The sequence below is a fragment of the Lasioglossum baleicum genome, chromosome 4, assembly GCF_051020765.1.
Source record: "Lasioglossum baleicum chromosome 4, iyLasBale1, whole genome shotgun sequence".
NCBI lineage: Eukaryota > Metazoa > Arthropoda > Insecta > Hymenoptera > Halictidae > Lasioglossum > Lasioglossum baleicum.
Window position 1 is genome coordinate 6,150,996 of NC_134932.1, and position 25,209 is coordinate 6,176,204.

Here is a 25,209-nt window from a genome sequence, read left to right on the forward strand (position 1 = left end):
TCGCGAGCTAATTGTCGGATTCGTCGCGTCTTTTTGCAACAGCCGCTGGGTCTTAGTCAAGTCATTCCCACATCTGCATACTGGGTCAAGTTCGACCGAACTTCATATTCTTATTTTATCTCGAACAAAGTTTAAGCTAGCAATCAAAATTAGTGGATCATAGTCTACAGACATGGAAGAGTATTCTAGAATTGCTTCGTAAACATAAGTTTGTACACAGGATAGACTGAACTCGCGCGTATCAAGCAATTTGGCGATTACATTATCCTTTCTGTTTCATATTTACACCAGTCTCTTTACGGCAACAAGTTATATTTGATTGTACGCTAAAGCGACAAATACATATAATCGCACAGCGAGATCGCGAGAATGTTATCCTTTCGCGAGTGTATTGCGTTACAACGCAGGATCAAGAATTTCCCGTGGTATGCGCCCCGAGGGAATTAAAGCGGCCGTAACACGTTAACTATTAGGCTTGATTCTCAATAACGAGAGGTCGTGGCGAGAGCAACAAGAAACGCGGGCCGAGTGTTTACTTTTAATTGGCGCCGCAGCTGCCGGAATCACGGGAGCGTGTTGCTTCTTACAAGCAGGATAATTCAAGGATTCGTCCTATGTGACAAATGGTGCTTTCCTTCTCCAGTGAAATGTAACAGTTGGCCAGTCGGCTTCGTCTTACAAACTCGTCATTAATTACAGAACGTATTTTTTAAATTTCCAATATAGGCCCACATAGAAATGTTGTGAAATGCACTGTTAGTATTTTTTATACAATTCCGATCAACTGCAATTTTTGAAAAAATTTGTTTTCGCATTCTGTAGTAAAACGAATTATTCCAGCTTGCCAAAAAGTTCAAATCGTATAGTACAATATTTAAAAAGTTACCGTTTTTTTAGAGCGTCCGAATATTAATCCGAGTCACTGTATCTATCTTCTAATCTACGAAAACTTTAAGATTTCTAAAAACAAGATTCACAAAAAATTGTATACAAATTGGGGAGAATGCAAAACCTTAGATAAAAATATTTACGATGCCCGAGGCTTGCAAAAACCTTAATGCAATAATCCATTAGAATATCATGAGTCAGGAATTGATCGAAGCAGGTACAACAGAGGATCGCTCCTCAATTTCATTTTATAAAATCGATGCGTCGAGCCAAACTCGTTTTTTCCTCGAAACGACGAGCGAAGGCAGTTCCGATCTCGATGAAGGATTGTCCGATGCGCGTATTACCCGCGGACGCATAAAACTGGAGGGTCCTAGCTGCCAGTCATGTATAAAGCATGAGCCGTTCGTCTCGGGACGCAATGAATAAATGTAAATTCAGCCCCATAATAATTGCTTTACGGGGGTACCCACCACTGTAATCACTTTAATAGCCGCTTCTGTCATGGCGGCGAGTAAAGGCGCGTTCTAGCCGCGGTGTGAGACTCGCCATTGTATTAATGCTGCCTTTTACGAGGCCGTGTACGTGTTCCTCTTCTGTTCCGCGAAATACTCTCTCTATTCCGAAAATAAACACAAAAACCTTGCATATTTACCGTGCTCAAACTCGAACAGACTATAACAACTTTTGCGCGCGGGATCTCTTTGGTCCATCTGTTCATCACGAAGGACCTTGATCGACGATAATTCACAGATGACGCAGTGATGTTTATCTGAAAGGAGTTGGCCGAACATACTCGATCAAACACACTCGAACGGGACCGGTCGAAAGCGTCAGCGGTCGCGAGAGGATGGTCCGTGATTGATCAGCGCACCTGTTGAATAATTAGCCGTCATAAGCGGAAGCGGCGAATCCTCGTCTTCATTTGGCATTGTGATTTTCCGCCGGCGGTTTCGCAGTCGGCAACCGCTGACGTGTTGCGTAATCGGGCTTCATTTAACGTTTGACGTGTCCATCAACGCGCGCGAAATGCCTCGCGTAATTGATTCCTCGCCGCGAAGAAAATACCCTTGATTCCAGTGTTCGCCATGCTCTGCTGGCGTTTCAAGCGGCCGCCTAATCTCTTCCGCATTCAGACGGGTCACCGGCGGCATGCGTAAAAACTGAAGGATACGCGGAGAGGTTCACGCGAAACCATCTGCCACGAAAAAGAAGACAAACAGAACTTCGGAATCATCCTTGGATCTTCGACGGAACACGCGGATCTTCCGCGTTCGGACGCGAGACTTGGCATTCGTGAACTTTGACGAAGATCGACAGCGCATCGATGAAACGATTATGCCAGACAGATAAGACAATGGATGTAGGTTTGCGTGATTGACGGACATTTAACGTGGGAATATAATAGATCGTCCGATTGCGATGGTAATCATTTTTCGACGCACAGAAACTCTTTGTGAATCTAATTTTCTGAAACTCTAATAGAAGACTGTGGATTTCATGGATTTATGATAAAAATGAATGGACGAATCGCAAAGCTGCGAGAACACAAGAAGAATTTCAACATACTGTCATAAATTCCTTATTTAATTGATTTTGCTTTGTGTACCAGACGCATGTTCCCAGGAGTAGGTCTCCGTGTTCGCAGGTGTTATATCATTTGCGCAGGTGCGCTGCTCTCTATTTGCTTAATGAAACATCGACGGAATTTATGCGGCGACTTAATGAACAAATAGAAGCAAACGCGGACTGCAAAGCCGATGGGATTAAACGTCTCTAACCTAATCAATGAATCAGGGAAAGGGGCCGGGGTAAGTATTCCTGCTGCGAGAGAGCTGTTATCGTAACTCGAATTACTCCGAGGACGCGGATAAGAATACGAAGCACCCTGATACGAGTATACCGCGGTGGCACGGAGATGTTGCGGATACGTTGCACGTCCGGCTGCATTTTGCAGCCGATGCAACCAGCGACGGTTTAACGAACCGATCGAAGGCCGGCCATCGATTTTCACACGATCGGCTATGCCACTGCCAACAGCAACAGCGACTTCTTCTCCCTAGATCGTAATTTATCTTTGTGCGTGGTCGTCGTTGTAAAGAAGCCCTAATCGCGGAGAACGTCACCGGGGCCATAAACGTTAACGACTATAAAGTGTGGCGGTTCATTAGCTTTAATAAATATTTCGTCGGCGAGAACCGAGCACCACTATGTTCTGCAGTCATGTGTCCTAGGTCGTTCGAAATGAATTTCATTATAAAGGGCCATCAATAATGATCGTAATAGCTGTGCATAATTAAAATAGAACAGTGTAAGATATCGATGCAATATTTTTACATGTGACGATGACATTATTGATAATGGCACCTCCAAGACAAAAGGCAATGCTGTCGCTAAATACTTTGCAATCGCGGAATACTGCTATCCAGTCTCGCGAATTCCATTTGAAGCAGTTCCTCTTGAACGCGCGAAACACCTTCGGCTGATAGAATAAGGCTGTAGCGGGACGCAAGATGGTCACTGTAATTTCCACTAGGTTCACGAGAGTGTTCGCCAGGGGTACACTTGGCGACCATGTTCCTAGACTCTCTATGCTCTAAGGCTGCCAACACCGCTAATCCATGGCCGGCCACGGTGGATGAGGGTATATTGCATTTGCGTGTTACCCCCTTCCCCCACGGCCGCATATCTGCATTTATCACCAAGTTTTCTGGGGGGATTCTGTCCCCGGTCTCGTGTCTGGGTGATCGTGCATGGCTCTCACCGGGGCATGAGGGTCTGGTAAGTCACGATGGGCCCCGACGACGATGCAGCGGAAACCGTATCGGCGGGATATGCGGGTCGTGCGAAAGTCGGGCCCGATTTGTCGATGCACGACTCACGAGCGGCCACGTGAGGCTCAACCCCGGTCCAACCATAGTAACCATGCTATCCGGGCTGCATCGGTGTCGCCTGCTATCATACGGCCACTTGGTTACCGACAGCCTCGTGCTTAGAAACCTCTGCTCGTATGTGTTCACTTCTATGGGGACCACGGTGCACCACGGTGGCTCCGAAATGCATTCGATCACGTATCGTCTTCCTATTGTTAGACTTCGACTCTTCTGGAGAATTGCAAGCTAACCCTTTGCACTCGACTATCCCCTCTGAAGCACCAATAAAAATTGTTTTATACATTTTTATTTAACTTCTAGTTTCTATAGTTGATGTACAACATTTTGCATAGAAGTCTGCAGTCTACTTGTAATTGTGAAAGTAAACATGCTCTTATGCACTGCTTAGTCTAATTGAAATAAGTTGTTCTTACTGTCGTATGTTCCAACCAAAGAAGATATAAACACATTGAAAAAAAGCCCTAACCAAAATTACAATAAGAAATACTACCCCCAAGATGAAGCTAACAATATAGTTCCTAAGCCTCAACAAGTTATTTGAAAATTTTCTTGTTTAAATAACAATCAAGATAGCTGAAGCTAAATCTAACCTACAAGATAAAATTACTATACGCTTAAAAGTATGGAGTGCAACGTTGCTCTAGGAAACTTTTAACCAAAAAGCCCCAGGATAAAACCACAGGTCCCTGTCTAAAAAAAGAATGTCCCAACCAAAGAAAATAATTTTGCACTGGCTCCGACATTGTTGTAACGCGGACAAGTCGGAGCAGCCAATCCAATCAGCTGTTTCAGATAAAGAACACGGTTATCAACCACCGATGGGAACACCGTATAATACGCGACGCGATTATCGCAACAGCGAGCATGGAACGCAGCGAAGCAGAAAGTAGCATAACATTTACATAAAGGAAAACGATTTTTACGGAGCGTCTTCCCGGGCATTCTACGCCGGCGGCTTCCTCTCGTATCTAGATTCGTCTCTCTGCGGTCAGGATGCTCTTCGGGAACGATGTTGGCCGCATCCACGCGAGGATGAAACGCGTTTGCACGCATAAACGGTGCGCAGATGGTTGTCTGATAGCGACCACGGAAATACATCGAGGTGGTAGGCACCTTGGGGGTTATCACTCGCTGATAACCGTGTACAGGCGCGAACCGTGTTACCTTCACGGAATAGGACTCCACAGCGATTGCGGTGAAGGAATCTCCATCCCAGCTACAGGTCACCATTAACGGTATCCTTTATTTTTCATATCCACCACACAGACTTTCTCTTGTAGTTCTCTTTAAAATAATTACGGAGTAGCGGAAGATACATCATGTTCAGAATGGAAGAACGTGTCTCTACATCCCATAGAACACGATTTTGATTCATTGCTTGGTCGATGGAATTTATCGTTGAGCTGTCGTGCCTGTAAGTCTATGATGTTAGCTAAATTTTGTGTACATTGGTTTTCGCTACTGCATTGCGGGAAGTTTGTTTAACTTTGTTTTGAACGTTTCGAGCTTACCAGGTAGTCGTCGGTCTTTTTATGTATTTTAAAAAAATGTAAGAAAATTCGATATTTTTGTCCGGAGCGTTTCTTCGTCTCGATGCTGAGATATAGTGAACGGGCTGAAAAAATGATTCGCAGGAAACAGTTTGATGAATTATCAGGAGCGGACGCCACATCCTGGCCTCGTCTGTCATCATTGTGCACACACGCACGTCCCGACAGACAGTGAAAGCCACGGAGGATGTTTAATGGCGAGGGAAATTGCGTGTCACGGCGTAATCTAATGAGCGTCGTGGAACGATAACGCTCGGAGAAATTCGAGGAACAAGATCGTTAAGTCGCGTATCGAGATCGCGAGCCTTTGCCCCGGACAGTCCGGTGCACAGCTTGCATAATGCTTATTCGCACATTCGAGCAGCACGGTCGAACTGGCTGGAAGACAAGCAATTTTTCCTGTTCGCCGTTTCCTGCACGAATCGACGGGGTCAAACCGCGGGACCGGCGTTTTATTACTAACAATAAGCCGGCGGCGTCGTCTCTATCAATTACCGTCGTCCCTTCGCGATTACTATAGCCGTGCTCGTCTCCACCAGCAGAAAGCAATCTCTCGCCGCGCTGGAAAATCGGAGATTGCGGGAACGGTCCGAGATATCGTGGGGGAAAGTGCAGTTTTCGAGCTCTCTGGGCATTGTTCGACACGTTACGTGACCCCTGGGGAAACAGTTTCTCTTACTCGTGAATATTCTTCTGCATGAAGAATGTTACACGTTCCGCGAAGTATCAGTAAACCGTGCGGTAATGTAGTAAAGCTGCGTCCACACTGGAGCAACATCGAGCATCCTTTTGTCCTTCTGAATAAAAATGTGTGGACGTTGCTTTAAGAGGACAACAAATATTTATTGTATGCCTATGAATTCTCCGATGGCTATACATCGACAACAATAAAGTAGAACTTGATGAACATATTCAATTGATCCTGTTTGAAGTCTTCATTACGAGACTGCCTCGAGTTTATAGTGGAAGGGGTTTCGTATGAATATTTCAACGACTACCAGGAAGTAAATGTACGCAGTAGCACTTCGACTGACTTAAATTTAATTTAATGGCAGAGATAACAGCATTTGAGTCGCGGTAGCAAAAGGAATTTGCTACTTCTAAGTGTGTGCCAGGGCACAGAGGTTTAACTGGGATTCCGATCGCGCCGCGGGAAACTGCAAATTCAGGCCAAGATGGCAGTCGACCGATAACTCGGTTTCGCAAGAGGTCAGACGGTGGCAATCCTGAAGAAACTCGACGCTCGTTCCGCGACAATTTCCGTCGGTGGTCGTTTTGCCGCCGGTTCGATGATCCATGATTAAAAGAAGAGGGTAATGGGCTCGCTAAGAGAGGTCGGAGTCCTTTTGCGACACTCTCGGTCACGAGCTGAATGCTTAACTAGAAACGAGGCATGCGGGCCTACGGTGTTCCGCGAGGTAAACGAGATAATTCGGGAACAGAAACGTTGGCTGCTTCGTTAAGGCAGATTGACGCAAGGCCAACCTGCATTTTCACTAGCGATTCGCGTGCGAGAAAGTTTGGGGAGGAGGAGAGGTGAAGGGACCATTTGCAACAATGGCTCGCTGACTATGGGATTCATTGAGTCTTTGATGACACCTGATAGCTCCTTTTGATATGTGACTGGGCACTATTATACATTACGTCATTTATGTACACTGTCCGTAAGTGTTTGTCGTTTTAATTTTAGGGTTCCTCGTTTCAGTTCTCGTTTCACTCGCAAGTTATTTAGCACGGCGTTGCCACAATTCCCTTATTATTGACTTTTCGTTCGTCTTCCAGACAGAACGGACAAAGGATTGTGCAAGTTCAAATAAGAAAGTACAGACGTCCTCGTGAACGGTTCTTACGTTTCCTCTATTGGCATTTCATCACCGTTAGATATCCGTAGACGTTACGAAAATTAAATATTGGGAGAGGCGACCGGACAGATCGGATCCGTTCGTACTTTCGCCATCGTTGCGAGGGAATTGACATTTGTGGGCGTTTCTACAAATTTTGTACACCGTTCAGCAATTACTGGAGCATGGTTCCAAAGGTGCCCCTCAATTTTGGTCCTGGAATTTATTTTTCAAAAATGTTTCTTGGTGAGTATTCACCAACAAAGGCTTGTACAGATCGCGCGAAAATACATTTCATGCATGAATAAATTACTATCCAAATGTTTCGAGTCAGATCTGGTAAGTACAAACTGTGCTCGACGTAATTATAATTACAGCTCTCTGCGAACAGGCCGATTCTCATCTTGATGATTGCAGAAATGCGGGCCAGCCTCGAGGAAACCAATAGGTTCCGAGGCAGCACTCAGCGAGCAAGATGGGAGTATCCGAGTAACGCGGAGTGAATACATCATACCGCACTTCCGGTGGCTGCTGATATTCTCACGGGGCGATAGCATCCGGTCAACGTACCTGAAAAAAGAACATCAGAGAAGCTTCAATTAGACCGGGGCGATTCACCGTCGTAATTGTAGATCAGTCGGCGTCCACTGGCTTCGGACAGTGGCAGCCGCTATCACGGTGAACGAAAAGAATTTATAAAACCGTGTTAGTATGTTATATGGACAATAGATGTTCCTCGCCCGGCTGATCTAGAACAAGCGAGCCTAAGCGGCGAACATGGCACGGCGAAAATATTTTGTCCGCCGGATGGAGTTGGTACTTAGCGAGCCGGAGGAAACGCGTGTTATGAATTCAAGATGCAGGGTCTTCTTACGGCGAGATGCGGTTTCATTTATCACTGATATCAAATTTTAACCTGGTTCGTGATATTGCTCGGTGTACAAGACGATTCGCCTAAAAGTAGCTTAAATATTTCCATTTAAATTTCTCCTAATAGTATTCGATATTATCAATAATGTTTAGAATTGATACCAAGACAAAAGTCAGCTTATATTTTATTTTATTTCGAACTCTGAAAATTAATATTTTCTAATATTTTTAAATTACCATTATTGAGACTGTGAAGAAGCACGAGGAATTATTCTACCAATTTATTTATTTGGGTATACAGAGTGTCCCACGTACATAACACTTTTCACGATTTTTCAATTAAGTGCTTGCGATAATCTGACAAAAAAATATTTTAGACAAATCTAGACGAAGACAACATTGGAAACGTCCTCCTCTTTTTTAAATCTATCGATATATATAAACTGTTATAAATTTTTTCTTCTTTTTGCTGTTCCCCACCACAATGTAAACATTAACCGTAACCTTCTCCACAAATAACATGTAAGATAGTGACTTATCTGTTAATGCGACCACATAAATATAAACCATAAATAAATCAATAAATAAATTAAAAAATATTTTAAACAAGAGTCGATCAGTTTTCGATTGGCTATACATTGCAATAAAAAAAAGTTCGAAAATTTTCTTTTCAATTATTGCCAAGGCCGCCTTCATATTTTAAAATGGTACTTCAAGGCCATCCGAAGGTTATGATATACTAGTTCGTTGAATTCGTCTTGATACGGGCTATAATACTGTCAAGTCAAAAATACCAAGTACCATTTACAAAAATAAAGGTGGCCTTGACAATACTAAAACAAAAATTTCGAACTTCTTTTTATTGCAATGTATAGCCAATCGAAAACTGACCAACTTCAAAGTATTTTTTGTCAGATTATCGCAAGTACCTGAAAAATCGTGAGAAGTGTTACGTGGAACACCCTGGATATTATAAAAAGAAATGGCTAAAAATTTGGACTTGTAGTTCTAGGTCTCTACTTCGATTGCCAGCAGTTTAAGTCTCTAACAGCAAACTCCATTTCTCGGAAAATCTCAGCACTTCTCAGCTTCGTTTGGTACATGAACTTGACGGGATAATTAGACGTCTTTTACGAGCGCGGAATCCAATCACGAGCAGAAAAAAACGCGCGTCACTGGAAACGAGTGATTCGTTCTCCCCTAATACGATTCCAAGCAACTAGCGAATCCAACGAGCTGCCTAAGGTCAAAGCAACCTACCGTAACTGGATCAAGTCGGTATCATTTTCTGCAATTATTTCCACCGGTCGACAGTACAGTCTTGCAGCTGTCGACGATGTATATGAAAAGCAACGATACCCGAGCTTAATTAAATTGCTTTCCAATTAATAAATAGACCATCGATGCTCGTAGATCGCCGATATCGATTTGTCTATGGCAGAAAGAAATGGGATCGATGTGAGATAACGTCACCGGAGAAAGTGTTCGTTAGGCGAACATACGGAGACCGCAGCTACGAGAATCCAGAGTGTTTCTAATTATAATTATAAAACTCATTTGCTTAACGCTTCCTATTCAGATATGTGCCGTGCAATTTCGCTTTTACTTTTCCGCGGCAGTATCTCGCTTTATTATTCCTTCCATCCGAATGCTATTTCGCATGTTGAGAAACCTCGCGGACGATGCAATTTGTTGAAGTCACTTTTAGTTATTGAATTTGCTCTCCCAGTACTTTCTAGCACTGGACAATTCATAATTTCCATGAAATTATATTTTTTCTAGAACGCGGATACAGCGAGGATCTTCACGCAGTATAAAAATGGTTTGAAATTTTATCTCTTATTCAAAGTACAACTTTATTCAGCTCGATTTACGATCAATTCGACACCAGGATCCAGAGTATTTTTCGGTGTCGCCGCAGCAGATCGTGACAGCGCTTTGTCAAACACGTTTTCTCGGTTGCTATCACGGTTCGGCCGTTTCAATATTACCGACTCGATAACGAGACATGGCTGGACACCGGATCTGCATAAATCGTGCATCGGCTTCTCCCCTGGTCAGCAGCAAGAGAGAAACAGAGAGAGAGAGAGAGAGGGAGGAAGAGAGAAAAAGAGGAGTGGAAAGAGAAGAAGAAGGAGAGAAGAGCCCGGAGCGAACGTGTCTCGTAGAAACGCTCGATTTTTGCCGCGGAACCGATCGGGCGAGCTTTTTAGCGTCCCGCGGTTGTCTCTCGCCGTTGCTCGACGTCTCTGCCCACCCGATTTTGCAAATTCACCGTGAGCACCGGTTTGAAAAATGCCGGCCGAGCGCGAAACACCGGTATGACAACTAGTTCTCGGGATCCCGGGGCCGACTCTGTCGAGGATGCCGAGACGGTACACCGGCAAAGAAAATTCCGCGGGCTGCACGCGAATGCACTTGTCGGCCGTGTGCGTTAAGGGCGTGCGATGAACCTGTCGGGGCGGCGAGACGCCGAGTAGAGCAGAACGGACCAGAACGGAGCGGACACACACGCTAGCGATCCGCTCGGATTTACTTGTGCCACTGATCGGCGATCGGCCGAGCACTGAATATTCCACGGACGACAACCGGTGGAATACGAGCCGGGTAATTTGTTCGGGATCGAGGCTCCGACGAGGAGCCAGCCTTTATCACATTTGCATGATTAGTCGGCGGCCCGCAGATGCGACGAGACGCAACGAGATCCTACCGTCCCTGGAGAGATCCCTGGGCAAGGTAGTGCATGGAATAGCTGCTCGAAATGTTGATGAACATTGTCGATCGCAAGTCGCTGGACGTCAACCTTTGTTAAGACAAAGGATTCTCTAAGGAGAATTGTATTTTGCTATTTTGTCACGAAACTTTGTTCTGCAGACATATTGGCTTGCTCGCGTCGCATACCCCGTTACTCCAATCCTTATATACCTCGTCCAGAATGTCCACCTCAGAAAACAATGCACACGACAGCAGTCTTAAACTGTACGATAAACAAAACAATGCTGAACAACACCTACCAGTTTTTCATTTAGTACAGAATAAGCACAGACGGGCTCACTAGCGCTTTCATTAAAACGAAGAAAGAAAGGATCGCAACAACAGTCCGCAGAATGCTTCGGTACAATGTTCGCATTCTCGCATACTTTTCACGTGCCTCAAAAGAAGCCACTGCGAGTCGATCCGAGGAGCTCATTGTGAGAGCAACACAAAGGTCTGAATACCACAGTCCGCAGACTTATTCCTCTTTGTCGAAGTGACAAATCCATGTGTTAATTTTGCCACGGTCCCGATAGATTAAATCAAAACGCGTCCCTTTGAATCCTCGCGTAACACTTTAGAGTGCTAAAGTGTGCTGTCGCGACAGGAAGATCGACTTTCACGTTAATGACAATGGCTTCGTCGTGATTATGGCATCGTTTTACTGACCGGACGAGGGCCGAGCGAAAGGACATGTTCGGCGACAAGACGCGAAAGTGAATCCACGTGTACTTCCAACTAATCGGTAGATAAACGCGTCTGAAAAGTCGAGAGACTGCGATACCCGAGCCTTTCTCCTTCCTTTCGCGGATGTAATATCACTGTGCCACTCTATTTTAAATGCTGTCAACGTAAATTTGCCACTAGCAATTGTGTGGGAGCAATGTCCCTTCACGGAGTCACTCTTGTCTTATCAATGGAATTATTCAAACCTAGAAGAAGCGTATGAAAATATTGTTTGTTTACTGTTCAAATTTATAGGATAGACCATTTAATTTGCACATCCTGAATTTCATTGAAATCGATATACATGACTTCAGAATAGTTGCCATAAGTTGCTCTGCTGGGAATAATATTTCACTGTTCATTGTTATAATCAAGACAGTTTATCGCTTTATAATTGCACTCTCATAGTTTCTCTCCCCCCAACGCTAATTTCAATCACATAAAATGTCAAATACTCATTTGCATCATCAAAGGAAATTAACTCCATCGAATGAGCTATAAAATATTTTAGAACGCCAGTACTTTTTTATGGAACAAGTGAGAAACAATGTGCTGTTTCATTTTAAATAAGTGGATGCCATAAACCGTACGGTTGCACAAAGGAAATTGTTTAAATGTAACTTTCTTGTTCCCCTCCCGACGTTCATGGGAACTGATCCTTCTGAACGCAACACCGGGGAAAGGTGTGGTGCTGCGTTATTATCTTCTAATGTTCACAGCCGCTGTCGCCGTTCATTAGCCCGCTTGTTTATTGCATCCGTGTAAAATCGGCTATTTACGAGGAATCGTTCGCGGTTGCTTGTAACTAGAAAATATTTAAAGAGGATGCAGTCGGAGAAGATTTGCCTCGAACGCTGCTACGCTCGTGGTAATAAATGATACGGAAGGATACTAAATTGCGTAGAAAGTAGATTTTTCGACGAGCTTCTGCTTTGTATTTCCTGGAACAATTATACAAACATCCATCAAGTTCCATCGGGTTTGTGCTTTTCTTCGTTGCTTCAAAAATAATTTTTGTTTCACCTCGGTGCGTGACGGATCAGACTCGTTCGCTTCCCATAAATTGTGTACGCGGTGCGCCTAAAGAAGTTTGCACTTCGATAACCACGGTTCGTGCAGTAAACCGCAACCCGATCTAATCTAAAAATTGAAAACCCGGTTTGACAATGCAATTGCAGTGGAGCTTCGTGTAGTGGGCGTTCGTTGGACCGAGAGGAATTTCGCAGCGTCGGGAAAAATCGTAGGTTCGCGCGTGGGCGGCGTATTAATTGGGCGTGAACGCTCCGCGCCGAAAGTTCAAGCGCGAAACGTCAGTCCGATCGTGCAAATCCGCTTCACGGTTCTCACGTGGCATTACCGTTCGCACGTGAAACGCGTCCCCCGAGGTCCGCGACCACCCAGGGACGACCGGCTAATGCGGAAAAATTCGACGCACGAGCCCGTGAGATAACAATTACGCGACTGTTACATAAAGCAACCCAGAAACCCGACGGCAACGGCGGCAAAGGCGACGTCCTCTTTCCTCCTTCTGGCCGTGGAACGAGCGGAATTCCACGTCGCGTTCGTGCACTCGGAAACACGCAGTCGCCTACCGGTATGCACGATTCCCTCTGTCCCTTCCCTTTCGTTTATTTTAGGTCGTTCCACTGTTCGAACGAGTCGATCTTTATATCTCCGTTGTTCGATTCGCGGAAACTCCCGACTTCCTTAACACTCGCCGCGCCACGCATAAATCCGAGAACCCGCGAGCCCTGTCCGCCGCACAGTGGGTAAATTTGACCTAACCCGATACAAAATCAAAGAACTTTCGATAGAAATGAGGTAGAGCGATGAATTTTTTTCTAAATTAAAGCTGAAACTTCGTAGAATATGGAAAAATAGGGAGATTACGGTACGAACAGTTTTTAACCTTGAGAAAATTCGTTGAACTTGCACAATTTCAAGAAACCACATTTTCTTGAAATTGAAATTTTCTTGAAATTCAACGAATTTTCTCAAGGTTAAAAACCGTTCGTACCGTAATCTCCCTATTTTTTCCATATTCTACAAAGTTTTAGCTTTAATTTTTTTAAAAATCATCGCTCTACCTCATTTCTATCGAAAGTTCTTTGATTTTTAATCGACTTAGGTCAAATTTGCGCCGCTTGCGCCTGCCGGAAAACAATTCCCCATACACTTTTTATTTCATTTTTTATCACTAGACTGACTCTTTATATGCAAAATGAAAGCTCCCTAAGTCTATTGTCAGAAACAGAAATTCCGTATAAATGTATTTTAGTTTAAACATTTTAACAAGTCGGAAACACTGTAACGATAATGCGTAAATATTTTTTAACGAAGATAAAATATTACATGTTCTTTTTTATATCAATCGTATAATTGTTAATGAAAGATTTAATTCAATTTGCTAAATTTCTTTGACGTAAAATTAGATCGAACCAGTGTGCCGAGAGCATTAGTACATCTTTTAATAAAATTTTACTGTAAACATTACTCATTCTCGTGCCAAGTTCCGAATAAATATGCATAAGATATGAGGTGATTGGAAAAGACATTACAGAATTATGGTCCCATGTTGTTAATCTGTACGGTCATTAAAGTTCATTCTCTAAATTTGATATTTGCATAAACATCGCCGAATACCGAGCACAGAAGAAGCAGAGAATTAAAGGCTCACGGCAAGTTTCTTGGTGGTGTGCACAGCTGCGCGGAATACGAAAAGACTGGTCCACTAAAGCAGGACCAGTTAATTGGAGCTAATTGCAGGTTTGCTGTTGAATCATAATGTTTAAGTCGCTTTCCTGTATAACATATGCATACTGTATTACTCGCACGAGACATCTAATTACAACCCGAATGACGGAGAGGCTTTCTTCCTCGTGTTCTGTAATGGCGTCCTATTACGGCCATTTACGACGATATTTACTGTCACATGGCGGTCGCGAACTCTAGATTTGTTATAAGTAGACTTTGAATCTTTATGCAATTATGGCTTTTGAAAATTTTCAAAAAATGCTAGGATATAAAATATGACAGAACTTAGTACGATTTTTATTTATTTCAGATCTAAAAAGGCTACTACCACGGAAATTAAGATTCTATTTTATTCCACTTTCTTAAAATTCGTCTACAAAAATTAAAAATTGCCAAACATCCGCAGTCTAGTTACAAGAAATTATACTTATATATACATTATTATTGTTTTCGTTAGATGGTACTTGGATTTAAATGTATGCTACCAGCAAAAACGAAAAGTTTTTTGGTCAGGATTTCCAGAAGAACAAAATCAGTGTAAAAAGATTATTTCCTTAGAACATTAGAACATCACTTATTATTGTTATTTGGTCTACATAACCTTCTCGAAAAATATACCAGATTTCTGCGAGGGTCAAAGACGTGTTAAGTGGCACGGTATCGGCGAGTTACCTGTTGTGCAAAGGACACGAACGAGCGAAGTTGAAAAATTCGTAGTTCACGCGAGAGTTGCGCGGCCGGTCCCGATAATGAGGTTTCGCTTCGCGCAGGCCTTGTCACACTTTTTGCCGTGGGCCGTGGTGTAAATTATCGAGAAACGGGAAGAAAAGAATTACCGTTTCTCTGTTGTGGCGAGGCCTCGTCCTGCGGGCTCTTCTTCGACTAGTGATTAAGTTACGCGCGCAGTAAAGCCGCTTTATTGATCTAGCGTAACTGTACATTCCGAACACCGGTATTCCCTCTCGAAGAAATGCGCGTAAAATGAACGCGAAAGAAGAAGATACTTGTACCCATCGAACGTGTAATCGACCGAATGAGAATCGAATAAGAAGCCTCCGGAGAAGAGGATTTCTCGCTGATTTTCAAGCAAAAGCAAACGATACCGAAGAATGTGCAACGGTAATCAAAAAGGTACGGAATCTCTGGGAAACTTCTTTGAAGAGAATGCACCAAGTATAATTCGGTACTTCGAGTTAATTGAATTCTTTAACAGACGATGTGGAGAAGATACAATAAACATACAAATTTGACGAAATGATAGGAGGGGGAGATAAAAATGAGGATACCGAAGGTTACGATACACCTTTTTAAAATATCTCTCAATCTAGTTTGCATATGAACGAACCCCGCGCTCGCGGATCCGCCGCGAAGTGGACGTCACACGAAAATCGGTAATGCTAGTGAAATTTGCATGTTTCCTGCAGCCCATACTACGCCCAGCAATAAAGCGGAATGGGCGGGAAACGATGGGGGCTAACGTAAAAATTCATGTGCCGGGCCCTCGGCTACGGGATATCCTGCGAGACCCTCAATTATATTTCGATACGCCGAGATTTAGGGTTAAGGGTCGACCCACACCGCCACCACCGGTGCCCGAAACAATTTTCGAGTAAACGAGGCCCCCGGTGCACCTTCGCGTCTTTCTTTTCTACCCCGACACAACTGCAATTATCCCGGAAAACAAATAGAACAAACGGAGAACGGAGAATCGATGGTGCTCAGCTGTTTCGATGCTCTGCCGGGATCTTATTAACCCTTCATGCTCCAAAGGTACTCCTAAGTGTTCTGATTGCGATGCTGTTGCGAGTCGTATGTGCTCAGGCTGGCTTTTCAAGTTTCTTTCGTTGTATAAAAGATTGTAGCATTGTATTTGAACAAATTAAAATTTTCGACTGTAAATTGATGATCGTTTTTAGTATCTAACGAATTGGATATCATTTTTAGAAACTAGCAAATTGCATATCATTTTACCACGCTTATATTAGCTTGCCGAGTTGTCGTTGCTGTTGTTGTATGCGTCAAATCTTGTAATCGAATTTTAAACCACTTTCCGATGAGCTAGGGACTTGAAATTGTAAACATAGCTCAGAACTGAATGACAATGCAATATTAAAAAACAAATTAAATGTTTTATATTAACTGAAAGAAGTTTTTATATTAACCGTCACACCTCGCTGCGCGACGCTCGCGTGATCCCATTCAGCGATCCCCACTCCGCGCATCAGCACTCCCTACTCCACTACGTGTTCCCACTCCAACTCATCCCCAGTCCACTGGCCCTCTTCGCACCGAAGGAGCTCAGTGTGGTTGTGGTGTTCCGTTCATTCATTTCCATTTCGGACAATTTCGGACTCCATCAAGAGACGTCGTCTCTCGGAGTCATCCCCTCATTCTATGTCACGTATTTCCATATCTTACGTTTCCATATCTTACTATTTCATACCATATTACTATATCTTGCGTTCATAAAAAGTAGAAAATAAAAAATATATAAAAAACCTTTTTAAAAACCACGCTTACATTCAAATGCACTAGAAAGGAGAAAATAATCTTGTTAGACATTAATGACTATAAATAAAAGCGTGGAGCACCCACGAAGATTACGTCAATATAGTTCAGTGCTCCAAGCTTTTATTTACAGTCACTAATGTCTAAAAAGATTATTTTCCCCTTTTTAGTGCATTTTAATATAAGCGTGGTGTTTAAAAAGATCTTTTTATATATTTTATTTTAGTATCTAGATAACAAGATGTAAAGACAAATAAGAAATTGCAGTATCAATTTTCACAGTATCTAATGGCATCGATACTTGCCTCGCAAATTTTTCCGCCGCGCTCGCGTAATGCCTGTCGGTCGCTCGCATGATTCCAGGCGTTCAGGTGAACAAAAAACCAGCATCGACGCGGCTTGCAAAATGCAGTTCAATGCAAGAACTTCGCGGCACGTGATGGTAAAAAAAATCGCAAAAAGGAATCACTCGCGTGTATCGTGTCACGCGCAAGAACGCATCCAGTCGATGATCTTTGTCACGCAGAGACAACGATGCCGTTTCTTCCCATCGGCGCGTGACTCTGTGAATCGTGTAACAGCCAGCCTCGTGCCACTTTCGTGACAGTCGCTGATTACCATGTTAATTAGTCCATAGAAAAATCGGCGCGAACCTCTCCGCTTCTTTTGTATCCACCCTGGCCAGAAAGAAGGGTACGAGCATTCGATTTCGATTGTTTCACGCTCTCGGAAATCCGTGGGAATCTAATCTTGAACCGAGGAAGCATGGCACACCTTTTCGGTAATTCAATCTTGGGGATGTTACTAATTACTCATTACGAACAGTTGCACCTAGAGATTGCATAGAAAGTTTCTGCGCGATTTTAACAGATTTGCATTTTTACGTTTTTGATTCGAGAAAGATTAGGAAAGTTGTTAATTGATGGGTTAGTGGAATGAAAGTACCACCGTGAGAAACCTAAAGAAGTGAAAACGAAGGGGTATTGTTATTATTTAGCATTGTTGTTACCGGTTAATTATACATTTCTATTCTACAAATTATAGCAATATAAGGGAGAGTATAAATCTAGTAAAAATGTAATTATTGAATTGTCTGGTAAAAATATACATTGCCAGACTGCTAATGGCAAAAATGGTTTCGTATCGTGATTCGTTGCTGCACTCGATCGTTTCCCAGCGTTCTCGTGCATCTGGCTCGTCTGTGTTCCATAAAATTGGAAAACGTGCAGGCGAACGCACTCGGCGCGAAAAATACGCCATAAATGGGAACGCAGAGGCATGCAACGTGTTTCGAGAACAAAATAGAGATAGCTAAATTGAATCACGTAGCTCTCCTTAGTCGGGCGCAAGGCGTTCCTGAAAATTCTCTGGCCGGTAAGTAACGAGCCGATTCTAATCAATAAGATTTGTTTCGCGGCCACTTATATATGCGCCGCGAACAGGAATGCATCTATTGAGACGTTACCCTTTCTAACGAGCTTCTTGTTTCCCTTACGAGCCAACCCAATTACTTTTCTCTCATTACATTGCCACCATAAAAATGACAGAACGGAATGCGATGTAATTATCGATGTCTGATCACCCGTGATACTAACAAATCCACGAGAAAGTTAATAACACTATAAAATGGCTTGGTAAATTCTTGTTCGGAAGTTTTCTAATTGTTTTTTAGACCTTGTGGATTATTTGTATTTCTACTTCATCATTGTTGCAATTTATGAAAGAGTCATAATTTGAGTATGTTTAGTATGCTAATTCACTTTGCTTCAATTATATTTATCATAGTATATTATTTGCAGGAAAATATCTTATAATATCTGTTCCTCAGTCCCCCGGAAACAATTTTCAAGATCCGTTTTCTACAAATTGAAGGTTAATGCTGTACAATTTGTCCGGATTGTGTATCATCAGATTAATTATTCAGTGAACTACTGTAATACAAGTATGCTCGAGTGAAAGTAATTTCGCGAAAGACGGAAGATACGACTACGGAATCTCGTATTTCACGGGCAATTTTCTTCTGTTATTATCATATTAGCATAGTATTATTATCGTGCGAGCCTGCGCGTTTAGGAATACGACCCACGTTCATATGCCGACGATCTGCATAACGCTCGAAGTGGAATACTTAAACAACTAATACGCATTATGCTGTGCACATCGAGAGTAGTTTATTGCACCATTTTCATAATCGATATCAATTTTCTTCAATCATAGCTTGCCCAATGATCTAGCGTTTCATGGGATTTCTTCGTATGATCCGTTGCACAATATTTCAATCTCTCGCCAAAATTGATTCTTAAATGCCTGCGTTACTTCTTACCTGCAGTAACACGAGGCATGATATAGCAATCAACGCTGGATATGTTGGAAATAACGCTACCGCTTTCCTCAAAAATAATTGTTTCAGTGATTACCTTACTGTTACTTGAATTTGATCCTCTGGGAAAATACCCAACTTTTTCTTACAAAAATATAGCTAGAATCGATAAAAATGTTCATCGTGAAAATCATTGAAGGTGCACAAGCTCCAAAAAGAAATTTCAAATTATACATAATTCATATACAATATAAATGATCTATATTCAATATTAACCATTAAACATCTTAGTTAAAGAAAATATGATAATATATAATTCTGCAACATTATGCAAAGCAAGAGGGAGCTGGAAATGCTTAATTATCGAGAGTCTAATTATTTTGTAGTAAGCAGTTCGCATTGCCGACAATTAATGCGCTCGATTATGCCCGTACGTTCTCAATTAACCAAAGGATGCAGCTTCTTAGCGATAATTATCGTGGCAGCGTTATCTGTTCGCGTTTCCTGTACATCTGAATGATTTTTGCAACGTCGACGAAATGAACCGGGCCGGCAAGAGAGAAAGAGAGAGAGAGAAAGAGTGAATCGGCCTGGAATAATCGGCTTAAACGGGACGGGATCTGGCCGAACGAGGTCCAAAAAACGAAGAGGAACCACCGGGAAGCTGGGATGAACCGTTACAACGATCTCTCAGGTCAGCCGTGTAGTGTCTGCGGTAAACTGCGGCCGCGTCGAACACGGCTACCGCAATGCAGTAAAATTCGTGCGCGTCCTCTCGCGTTTCTTCTCTTCTTCTCTCTTCCCGCCTCGTCCTCGTGCTCGCGGCGCTCGTTCGCGGCGGCCTCTCTTCCTGGTACCATCGGCGCCATCAATTTTCGATATTCCTTGTTCGACCGGTTTATTCGTACAGCCTCGTGCAAAAGTTGCTTTGGGAAACAGGGTCATCCGTGCTTTATTGCTCCTCTTCCTCCGGGTTTGCAATTTCGGACAAGCCGCTCCAAAACTCGCACTTCGGTTTTTAAACGACTTCGAAAAAGGAGTAGGTTACTCGATTCTTTTGCATCTTGTAGAGAATGTCCCCAGAGCGGTCCCGTGACAAAGAAATTTTGCATTTTTTTATTCCTTATGATTTTATTTGCAAAGAATGAATTATCATGAATGGAAAATCAGGACGAAACCTTCTGCATTTTCTAGGGTCTGTCTCCCGATTGGCCCCTTGAAAACAAATGCATTTTTTGACAAATGCAATAAGACCGAAAAACCATCCTACGGTGTTCTACAAATTCTGCTCGTTCCACTGAAAAGTGTGAAATAAAAGAATTTTCTAAAAAAAAATTAAACCGACTTCGAAAAAACGCACTAAAAAGTATGAAATAATTTCCATTTAATTTATGAGAATACACACGAACTTAAATACAATACAATCTTTTCGGAGGCGGCGCAAAAATTGAGAATTTTCCAAATGACAGATATTAACTTGGAAATCAGTAGGTGGGAGGGGAGGATACATTAATATGTGAAAGCATGTAGAAGAATTTAAGGATTTTCGTAATTTCCAGTATCGAAAATTTTCAATTTTGCGCCGCCTCCGAAAAGATTGTATTGTATTTAAGTTCGTGTGTATTCACATAACTTAAATGAAAATTATTTCATACCTTTTAGTGCGTTTTTTCGAAATGTCGGTTTAATTTTTTTATGCAATTTTTTCACAGCTTAGCACATTAGATCTACCGGTTAGTATTTCCTAATTTCTTCGACAGCAACAGCTCATTGCTTTATTAATAAAGTGATCAATTAAATTGATTAAATTACACACAACCAGACTTCTTCACGTTACGTACAGTTTCGCTTTTAGAAGTGCAGACACCACCTTTGGATGCACCAGTATATTCAATAACACAACGTATACACACATATGCATGGCCACGTACATGTGGGTCAGGACTTTTCGCAAAACGATCGTAACGTTCATATTGATTTATCAGTATTAGCTACGTTTTGGAGCATCCTCTATACGATGTTTCTTAGACGAGCGTTGTCGAGCGGTAAAGTACTACACGGCGAATCCAATCAGTGATTTAGAGCGAATCGTTGTGAAGGGACTTGAGAGCCTCCCTATAAGGTAGACAAGAAAAGTCAACGCACCCGAGGCAGGTGACTCTCTTGTGGCGCTCTTTCACGTATCATGTTTGAGAGCTTGATGGCGATTCCTGCCTGTCGTGAATTCACGGTCCGCGGAAGGAATTGCGGCAATGGCCCGATGTACCGTTACGGCTATTTAAATATTTGCTCGTGTAAATACATGCGAGTGCGTATCGCCTGGACTCGCTGCACGAGTTTCGTCTCCTCTGCAACTTCTTTCTCGATTCTCCGCACACATTCCAATATTTTATCCGACTAATTCGAACCAATTCTCCTAAAAAGAAATTCGCTGTCTTTGACATTGAAAGCAATAATTTATTACAAAATGGAATAGCTGAAGTTTAAGACAGCGAAAAGATGAAAAGAATTTAGAAACATCGATGAATCATTTTCATCTCATAAAATTCCAGATACTACCACATTAAAACAGTAATAATAAAAGGCTCGTCAATCTCAAATGAAGCATGTTCCGACGTTCGCGGGTAAAATAAATGTGTACACAAGTTCCAGGCACTTTAAATGCATGTAAAAATTTGAATTTGAATGAAACTTGGCAATTTGCGCAGCGGAGAGGAGACACAACGACGTGACCACATTGGACTGGGCTTTTACGATTCGGTGTGCCGTAAGTTTGCTGTCCCATACGTTCGCCAGCCGCAACTTATGCCCTCGCTGTCACGGGTCGTCAGTTATCCCGTTCCACATCGTCACGCCTCGGTCCAAAGTTTCTAATTTCCGTTTTTACGAATCTCCGGAGGGCTTTGCTCCGGCGGAATCGCTCGGGACGATCTGCCGGCCATAAATCCCGTAGCTCGTAGCCGCGCAGCAGATCTAAAACACAGAGGATTCAGCCGCTGCGCTCAACACGCGCGAGAGGTATGCGTTAGGCAGATAACTGGTACGCGCGAGCGTTGATGCGAGTATCGTGTGTCCACAAAGTTCTGCCGCGGGATTATCGGTCGTCGCGGGTTATCGTATATTCTAGCCTCGGGAACGCGCGACCCCCAATTTTATGGCGGTAATTAAAATCTACCACTATTCCATTAAGCCTTCAGCCCCTATCTTTCGCGCGACTGCCACCATATCTCTCGCGCAAAGTGCGTTGAAACCTCTTCGTCCCGACAGCCGCGGACTTGTTCCGCCCGGACAACTCCGCTACAAATCGTTTCTGGCTGCTGTCTTCTTGTTGCGGCTGCCATCTATGAACGCACCTTTATTGTTAGTAATTCTTGCTCAGACCATTTTTCATGCCCGTGTCGTTAATTAATTTTTTTCAGTAAAAATATATGATCGTTCAGTAATGTAACTGGTTTTATCCGTAGTTAGCAGAGCCGAGCTCGTCAAAACTTGGTTTTGGTAATTAAACGGTCCTCAACCTCTGCGAACTATGAATACGAATCTGTTCTTGACTCATCAGAGAACCAGTGAAGAAATTAAGGTAATAAATATCTCCAGTCTAATCGTGTATTCATCAAACTCTTTCGCTCATCTTCGATATCAATTATTAATCAAATCGTGACGCCGTAGATCGCTTAGGCATAAATGAAATATTTCATGAGAACTTGTGCAAGTGAGGATTACGGACTATTTATGACACGAGGCCGCTTATGGGTCCATAATGTGGATGCGAGAGCCAGAACGCTCATAATTACCATACGTGCCAATACGTGCGCAGACATGTTGCACGTTACGTGCCGCGGAGAATTATATGCACCCGGGAACGCTTATTACGATGCAACGGAAAGACGCCACGTAAAAATCTCTCATTGCGCAATCGTTTCGTCACCGGGAAATCTCCCTTGGTCTTCCATTGTTTTTTATCGATTTTGTCGAAGCCCCGCTGACAAGTTTGTTGCAAAATCACTTGTCTTATTAGTTATTTTCTAACAGCGGGTACCGACTTCGTTTTTACTACCATCACAAGGCTTGACACCGCTTATTTGCGACTGTTACAAACTTTTTATTACCGCTACAATTTATTTCTTACTGTAATCCACTTTTACGGCCGCCGTTTGCGCTTTAGAACCGACCTCTACTGCCTTTTCATGATCGCGCTTCCAACGTATTTTTTCCGTTGTTTACTTATTCTATTTTACCATTTTTAGACGAGGGCGTTCAATCCTTTAGCACCAATCTTTTTCGAAGTAAATTTCACATCTTCGTAAACGATTCCGAAGAACACTGCTGTCATGAAAAGGCCTCGACATTTTATTCGCAGGTGTTCGAACAGTATAACAAAGAAAAATAATACACAAATAGAATACACACGTGGAAAATTTTAATTTATTCTTCTCCATGTTTGAACTCGAAGGAAGTGTTTTCACTTGGACGAGTACTTTATCTAAAAGTACATACATTGCACAATTTGCAGTAATTGCAAAAGGTCCATTAAAAAGGTCCATTAATATTCTCCGAGAACATTTCTAAAGATCACGTCTTTTCAGATGGTTAACTAAGCGTGGTCCCGTCAACAGACTTCGCCTCGCCTCTTCGAGGTCTTGGTGGCACGCCAGCCATAATTTGCTCTCCGCGAAGTAACAGTGGATTATATAAGGCAGAAGCAGTTGCAGAAACGTAACGAATGGTACCTGGCATTATTTCTTATAATATAAATCGCGTATTAACATTTCTTCCCTTCTGAATCATGGGATAACCATTTTCTAGGTATCGTCTTTCGCGTCTGGCCGATGGCGTCGCTGCACGCGATCATGCGTAACGATTTCTGGATCATTGATCGTTCGCAAGGCGCGCGCGGGATGCGAGATTGCCGCGAACTATCAGCCGGAGAAACATTATCGTAATGCGGGTACAGCTTGCAACGACATCGTTAAGGGATCATAACACAAGGCAGACCGCTGCTTTACGCTAAGAAATGGTAGATCGTTCGGGGCTGCTTTCGATTTAAGGACAACTTCTTGTCATCCTGCCGTTGTATCAGCCTCGACAATCAGTTATCGCAAAAAGAGCGAGCTCTGCTCTCAAAGAAGAAATTGAACGATTTTCAGGAAAACGCTAAAATGATCGCCGTGATATTAGACGTCTGAGTAAGGTTAAATAAACAGAAAGGACAACGTTACGTCCTTATTACAGGATGCATAAAATCGGACAGCGCCTAAAATCGATCACAGAGCGCATTGAATCGAGTCTTGCGACAAGCTCCGGCGCGAGTCGTGTCCGTCGTAAATTACAAGCTTATGAAATATCAAGGAAAATTCGCTCGTTAACGCCGACCACACAGGATGCAATATCTAGCGCGAAATCTCGATTAATATGGTAAGACACGAATAAATTGAATAATCAAATTTCGGCACCGCGGAAACTCGTCTCGTCTATTCGAATATTGAAAAGCATACGTGGGCATCGTTGATCGTTTTTACGCGAAATCGTCGATTTCTGTAATTTGCCTGCTCGTTACGTTCGCCACCATTTGCCGCGGAATAGCATTATTACGTTGGAACGCGGGCAATGATATTTCGATCTTTGACTGAGCAAACACGCATTACGCGATGCAGCTGTGCGTGCATACGGGCTTGCATACGCAGCTAGATTGCACGGCCCGTACGACCCCCGGGCCATTGATCGGTGATCTATACTTGCACGCGTGGCGATGATATTGCGAAATGACGAAATGCTGTGGGAGATATTCGAAACGGGAATTTTAATCCGGCTGAGTATGCTTGTGACCTGATATCCTAGAATTTTAGGTGTGTTTTAAAGTACAGTGCCAATACTTCTTTATTGGATGCGGATCATTTTAGAAATTTTTGTTCAGAAATTCATAAAAACAATCAAAAAAATTAGTTATTTGTTAATAACTAACAATTTAAGTATCAAACCTGCATAAAACTGAAATGGGAATGTAGCCAAGGCTTCATTTTACATTCTGCAATCTTAAAAATTCACCAATGAAGTCTTTAAAGTTAGTAAATTAATTATGAAACTGTTACTTGTCAAACTATTCG

General features: G+C 42.8%; 1 protein-coding gene across 3 annotated transcripts in view; it reads right to left on the bottom strand.

Annotated features, from left to right (window-relative positions):
• The window catches only part of LOC143207872 (uncharacterized), a 249,287-nt gene that overhangs the window by 69,507 nt on the left and 154,571 nt on the right, over positions 1-25,209 (bottom strand). The window contains exon 1 of one of the 3 annotated variants that reach the window (XM_076421732.1): positions 7,549-7,725. The exons of the other annotated variants lie outside the window; for them this stretch is intronic. Within the exon in view, the coding sequence (XP_076277847.1) occupies positions 7,549-7,576 (28 nt within the window). The 5' untranslated portion in view covers positions 7,577-7,725. Of the gene's footprint in view, positions 1-7,548; positions 7,726-25,209 lie in introns of those variants that run through there. 3 annotated transcript variants of the gene reach the window in all.